The sequence below is a fragment of the Nanorana parkeri genome, unplaced genomic scaffold (assembly GCF_000935625.1).
Source record: "Nanorana parkeri isolate BGI_ZX_2015 unplaced genomic scaffold, ASM93562v1 scaffold3104, whole genome shotgun sequence".
Taxonomy (NCBI): Eukaryota; Metazoa; Chordata; class Amphibia; order Anura; family Dicroglossidae; genus Nanorana; species Nanorana parkeri.
Window position 1 is genome coordinate 19088 of NW_017309372.1, and position 7206 is coordinate 26293.

At 43.6% G+C, this 7206-nt stretch overlaps 1 protein-coding gene across 1 annotated transcript in view; it reads right to left on the bottom strand.

The window, feature by feature from the left end:
* Positions 1 to 341: 341 nt before the first annotated feature.
* LOC108802773 (zinc metalloproteinase-disintegrin-like crotastatin) overlaps positions 342 to 7206 on the bottom strand; it is a 52381-nt gene continuing 45516 nt past the window's right edge. Inside the window, exon 18 of the mRNA XM_018574632.1 lies at positions 342 to 501. Coding sequence (XP_018430134.1) covers positions 342 to 501 — 160 coding nt within the window. The remainder of the gene's footprint in view (positions 502 to 7206) is intronic.

Genomic DNA, 7206 nt, shown 5'->3' on the forward strand with positions numbered 1-7206 from the left:
CCCGTTCCTGTGGGTATTTGTTGCACCTGGCTGCAAGGATGACCATTGCCCACTGCCCACACTAGCTAGTAAAATGGTCCCAACTTTAAAACTTCACTACATATTAGTCCCAGAGGATTTGTAGCAACCTTATGCTGATGCTCTTATGCTTGCAATAATGAGTTGGCCAGAGTGGCCACGTCTGACCATGGGAAATCTCTTTGTCTAGCGTCCCAGAAGGAAGAATGTTCAGAAAAGACACACACATGGACGCGGTGACCAATGGTCACTCGCCATTGTAAGCCTAATGTTGCTATTGAGCCTCTTGGACTGAGTATTGAAGTTTGTAAGTGTCAGGAACGTTATACCAGCTGGTGGGGGTTGCGGTGATGATGATCCTTAACCACCTCCTGTCCGCTGGCCGTAGGTAAACGGCCAGACGGGAACCATATAGGAGCGGGTGGGCATCCTTCCCCTCCCCCCGCTCGTGCGCGGCGCTCAGCGTGCCCACGAGTGGAGAAACTGTCAAAAATGTAAACAGTGAGATGGCTGTTTACATTCAAGCGATTGCTTGTAGTAGCTGCGGTTTTATCTGAGACCCTGCAGAGCCCACCATAGAGAGTCTCCATGGGCTGTGCAGCATCTATGGTGGGCTGTGTGGGTTCTCAGGTGGGCTCTGAAAGATCTCCAGTGGGTCCAGAGTCCAGTGCGTTGATAAGTCCAGAGTCCAATTCATATACTGCTCTGCATTGCTGTATAATGTATTGCTGGGATTTTTAGTCCCCCTACAGCCAGTGCCATTCTGCATTAAAGTGTAAGCTCTTCTGTACAGAAACAAATGTGACTGGCTCAGTGTTCTCTGTACAGCACTGAGGTCAGAGCTATATAAATGTATAAAAATAGCATGAAACTGTGGGGGTGCGGGGTGCATTAGAGTGTAAGCTCCTCTGCTGCAGAGACCGCTGTGTGTGTGTGTGTGGGCCCTTTATTCCTTAGGTCCAGCACTGATGGGGAACTATGTCTGGCCACACAATCTAACAATAGAAGGGTGCCCCTCCAGTCTCCTTTGCCATTCCTTTGGTAAGAGCATTAAAGGAGAAATGAAAAAAAAATTTGCCTTTAATATCACTTTAAGTCTTGCGGTGCCCGAGGTAGCCATACTGCAAGGAATAAATCTTAAAATGCCCAGAGTTCTTCTTTCTTTCTTTGTGGATGCTATAACTGTGTGCATCCTACCCACATATACCTCTCCCTGCCCACTCTGGTTGCTAAGAGCCCTTACACATCTCCTGGGCCGGCTCTTGGCAACCTGGGATGCTCTGGTTGTCGTCCCGCCCAGCTCCTGGCAACCAGTGAAATCAACAGGTGCCATGGGACTGTATGTGACATATGTTTATATTTAATTTAAACTCTAAATAAATAATCACTCAACACTCTTTTAATTTAATTGGCATTAATTGGCCGCGGCATTTTTATTGGATAAATATTAAATCATACTCTAATAACCAATCTTAATAATCAACCAATAACTCTTATACTTCCACCATATTGCCCAGTTTTCGAAACTCGAGCAATATATTAATCAAGGGAATAGTCCCCCTCTCCTGAGGTGACAAACCACATAAAAATACCGCGACTAGGGAGGGAGGGAGGGAAGCTTCAAAACGGGTTTCCAACTGGATGATTTTAAACATCTCGGCACCTCCTTATATAGGGCCTAATCCCAACTGACATCCATTCTCGTGGCGATGTTTTCCCGCCAAAATAACGTCTTTTTCCGCCGAAAAAATCCACCGTTGGATACTCTTAAAGAGGCAGTGCACTAAAATACAAAAACTGGGGGAAAAACACAAAAAATGCATCTAACCTAAAGTCCCTACATTCCCATGAAAATGGGCATCTAAGGGATGCCATTTATACAGGAGCTGGGTGGGACACCGGCCAGAGAGTCCCTGCTTGCTAAGAGCCAGGCGGGGAGATGTGTATGGGAGAGGGGTGGTGAGAGACAAAACGTTAGCTGTCTCCCTGTGCCATACCCTGGATTTGCCACTTTATCCACAATCTAAAGCTAAGCCCAACACACCCATCTTCCCTCTGTGATAGAACCTAAGACAATTCTTTTGTACAGGGGGATGACAGATAGATTCAAGTAAGAGAGTTTAAGTAGTAATGTGAAACAAGGTTCATAAGGATGCACCAAACAGGCTTTTCATGCTTGCTCAGGTAGCTGCAGACATCTTAGAGTGCCCTATTTGCTTTTTTAAAGTTTAAAATGACTAACAGGTTCCCCTTAAAGCAGGATGAGCACAGACACAATGCAATTCTTTCATTACAAATGGATCCCAGGCTCATTTTGCTCAGTCCCACCTGAAGATATACAAGTGCGCGGCTGACGAATTGTGAAATTCTTTGCAGTTGGGATAAATCTATAGGCAGATATTTGGGAGGATCAGAAAATAACCTTCTTCATGGACTTTTTGTTTATCATTGGGCTGCAGATCCTCCAATCATCTCTGAATTGGTGCTGACACTGTCCTTCCTTCTGGAGGAGGGCTACTTGTGTGTGTTGTAAAGTAGTCAACGCGCAAAGCTCACTCCTGTGATGGACTGCAATCTCAATACAAATTAGTAAACAAAACATGAGGTTGTAGTCCATCACAGTAGCGAGCTTGGAATTGTGACTACCAGGGCCGTATTTACACTCTGTGCTGTCCCAAGGCCAAGTTCCTCAATGAAGAAAGGACAGTGTCAGCACCAATTCAGAGATGATTTGAGGATCTACAGCCGAGGGATGCAGAAATAAGATTTTTGTTTGTGTTCATAGTTAAAGGAGAACTATGGGGTTAGGGGTTTTCCCCATAGTTTTCCTTAGGGTAACGGGAGGTCACAAACTAGCGTCCTCCCGTCCCCCTAAGCTCAGTATAGCTGTAGCTCGCGGTATACTGAGACGCCGCAGCTGAAGCGGATTCCGACAATTAGGTCTGGATCCGCCCAGCTGCGTGAGTGACAGCTGGCTCTGCCTATCTAGAGGCAGAGCCAGCAGAGGAAGAAACATAATATACAAGCACTGTAAAAACACATCTACTGTATACATATCATCCGTTGTACATCATACGTCTTCCCTTCTGAACGTCTGTAAATCACCGATAATCAGATTGTATTGGCATTGTCTGCTTTTCCTCTCCACCATTACATGTACCGTATTTTTCCGTGTATAAGACGCTACTTTTTCATAAAAATCTTTATCTAAAAATAGAAGTGCGTCTTATACACGGGGGCCGCGGTTTTGAAAGTGCTGATATCACTGCAAACTAGCCTCACGGACTGCAGAGACAAGATAACAGTTCTCCTCCAGTCATAAATCTTTTTAACCTGACGTCAGCTGTTGCTGGGGAGATCGTGTAAGCAGTGCCCAGAGAGGTAATGTCGGAGCATTCTGTGACCATAAAAATGTCAGAAAGTGAAAAACAACCTGTAAACTCTCTAAACTCATGGTATGGTGTCAAACAAGAGGTGATTGTGAAGTCCTTCAAGAAATGTGGAATCAGCAATGCCATGGACGGAACTGAGGATGATCTTGTATATATAGACAGTGACTCAGCAGACAGCAGTGATGCAGCAGAAGTTGAAGAAACTGATATGTTTGAAGCTAAAAGTGATGAAGAAACCAGTGATGCAACAGAGGCCGAATAAAGTGATTGGCTCAGAGGTAAGTGTGATGCATAATATAATTTAAAATATTGATTTCTGAATTTTGGGTAAGAAAAGTTGGGGGCGTCTTATACATGGGGCGTCTTATAGACGGAAAAATACGGTATTTTATTTTATATTTATATTATTGTTATTTTTATTGTAAGTGAATTATATATTTCTACAGAGAACAAATATCAGCCTTTTTTTAATCATCTATTAATGCAAAACTCTAACCAAATTTACCCTTTAAGCTTTCATTGACCTTTCTGATAACTCTGATTTGGTAAGTCATGGTATATACTTAGGGGTCTATTTATAAAAATATGAATATGTTATTTGTCCAGCGAAACTCCATATACTGTACATTCGTTCTGTGCCAGCTGTTGTGAGAATGGAGCAAAATGTAATGTTATTCGTGTAATTTCTCTTCTGTTCGAATGTTCTTCAAAGGGTTCTTTCACAAAGTGAATGAGGATAATGCAGCATTATGACCACTAGAGGGAGATGCAGATCATATTAATTAAATTCATATTAGTAAAGAGATACAAGGCGGGAATAAGCATATAAATGTAACCATTGCTATCCCCATAGTGCCAGTCCTTACATTTATATGATAATTCGTTCAGTCTAGAACCTTGGTTCTCAACTGGTGAGTCGTGACCCAAAGTGGGTCGCCGCATGCCTTCCACGTTTCTAGGTGAGAGGCTCCTCAGCCTCCACCTAGCGCAGCCCTGTCAGTTCTTGCACCAAGCAGCCATTCATAATATGCTGCCCGGCGCCGAGTGTCTGCTTGAGGGCTGGGGGTATGGTCACGAGGGAGCTCCATCCATACATGCATTGCTTACAGCTCCCTCACGTGTCCTGTAGAGGTGCCTGTACCAGAGTGACGTCACATTCTGGCTTCCGGCACCTCTACAGGTGTGCAAGGGATCTGTACAAGCAATGCACATAAGGATGGAGCTCCGTCACAGCACAGCAGCCCACACTGGACCCCAGGCTAAGGATCCATTCCAGTTCTCATAAGGTGGGGAGACCAGGTGGACCTTTACATTTTATTTTTATAAACATTTTTTGGAGTAGGTATGTGTGTATTAAAATGTCAGTGTTTTTGAGGGCCCGTTCACACTAGTACAGTGCGTTAATCACATAGTACCGTGCGATTAACGCACTGTACCACACAATCTCACCTACTGTGAATTCTGGTGTGGGAGGTATGTTGCACTGCCATTCATTTGAATGGTACCCTAAACGCACCTCCCACTCCCAGTTCATACACCTGCATACCCTAGTGCCGTGTGTTCCATTGGAGTGCGACTTGGGTTGGGACTTAATGAGTGGCCGTCCGAGTTCCCCCGCTTGTGGATACCTCGGGAGCCTGCTGGGGACCTGCAGATAGTTGTCCATGGCAGTGCCTGTCCGGTTCTTTATCTACTCCTCCTCCTTCCCAGCGCAGGCACTGCCATGGACTGCCCTGGGGGCGGAACTACCTCCTCAGAGCTAGAAGCAAGGGTTTGAGCCTCACACTGACGGGGAGGACTGGGCCGGGCGATGAACGAAAGTGGCGGGGCCCAGCAGCGCAGAAAGTCGGACGGACTGGACGTGGGGACCTTCCGAAGATCAGTTCATATATATGGCCAACATTTCACCTTCAGAAGGTCAGTTCATGTATATATTTTCCACCATCCCACCTTCAATGAGTTTACGTATATATTTGCACTCTTCCATTACAGAAGCTCAGACAAAGTTGTTAATGGTTTTTATTTGGAGTTGTAAAGAGTTCTTCCATTAGGCACTCTAGCATTGTTTTTGTTATAACCAGAGTTACCCTTTGAGGACATTGAATCTGTTTGCTTTTAATTTGCATTTGCAGTGCATATCTAAACTAAGTGCATGGTAATTTGCATTTATACTAGGATGGAAAATTAGTTTATGTTTATTAGAGATCTGCATACCATCAAGACTAGTGCCAACTGCCTGCTACAAGCCATTGACCCGGGGATGCCGGGTCTCAACATCGACGGTGAGGTGGAGTGCCCGCAGAGCCACTGCAGATGTCCACATCGCTCGGTGAGATCGACACACAGCCTGGTGAGAGGAATTCTGCTTTGGAGTAGACATGTGCACAAGCAAAAAATTCCTTTAGCTTCGTTTCGTTTTGATTCGGATTTTGCTTTATTTCATTTTTCGTAATTCGGGTCCGAAAGTCAATTCGTTTCGAATTCGTTCGTACGGAAATCCGTACGAACGTTCGTTTAGTTTTCATTTCATTTTCGTTTCGTTCGTTCGTTGAAGCAAAGTGACGTTTAAGAGGGAAAAAACTTTTTTTGTTCTCAAATGTAACTTTGCTGCAACGAAAGTTCGTCCAAAAAAAACGAATCGGAAATTCGTATTAGTTTGCAATCGTTAAATCTGTAATTCGGAATTCGCATACATCCGAATCTCCGAATTTCCAAAATTTTGTCCGAATTTCGATTCGGAACGAAACAAATCGCACATGTCTACTTTGGAGACATGTATTCGCAGAACACATGTTCCCAAAGCAGAATACATGTCCCCAAAGCAGAATACTATTCTGCCTTAGGGAAATGTATCCTGCTTTGCTGACATGTATTCTCAGAATGCATACCCCAAAACCATAATACTATTCTGCCTTAGGGACATGTGTTCTGCTGTGGGGACATGTGTTCAGTTCTGGTGATATCTGTATTTAGCCCTGGTGAAAAACTGTCCTAAAATCATCAGTCTGTGTTGTTTTAGAAAAAAAATGTCACCTGTCCCTTTGAGGAAAAGTATCGGTAATTGGTATCGGCAAGTACATGGGGGACAGTACTTGTACTTGGTCTTAAAAAAGTGGTATTGGGACATCCCTAGTATAAATGTCTTGTTGGGATTTGTAGGACCCCTACAGCTGGTGCCATTGTGTATTAGAGTGTAAGCTCCTCTGTACAGAGACTGATGTGAATAATTATATACACAGAGGTAAAGACAAGAGGTAAGGGTTCATGTTAAAGCTGAACTCCGGCCTTCCCTTTAGTCTTGCACAGTTGTACCGGCTCCTCTTCTGTTCTGTGATTACTTCCTATGATTTCACAGCACACTGCGAGCTTCTCACAATGTGCATTAGAAGCTGCAGGAAGTCAGACAGCAAAGGGATGCTTCAGAGATACTTTGGAATTAATCCAACAACAAAACTTTTCCCTCTGTGTTATTCATGAGGAAAGAGAAGTAACCACACCCCCTACGCTTTATTATCCACTGTTGGGGTGTAGTAGAGGACTGCTCGGATATAGCCACCAGGGTTCTCAGGTTATCTATGCTTATGAGTGACCCTTTTCTAGCCCATTTTTTAATAATTGCACTTTAATATTTACCTCTTATAGATGTTTATAAGGTTGAACTACGATCACTGGTATCAAACATAACATATAATTATGTAATTTTGCACATTACTTATGACCTAAGCTCACAATTCATTTTTTGTAAGTAGTTTTATATAAACAATTAATTATATTTATTTAAATATTTATATATATT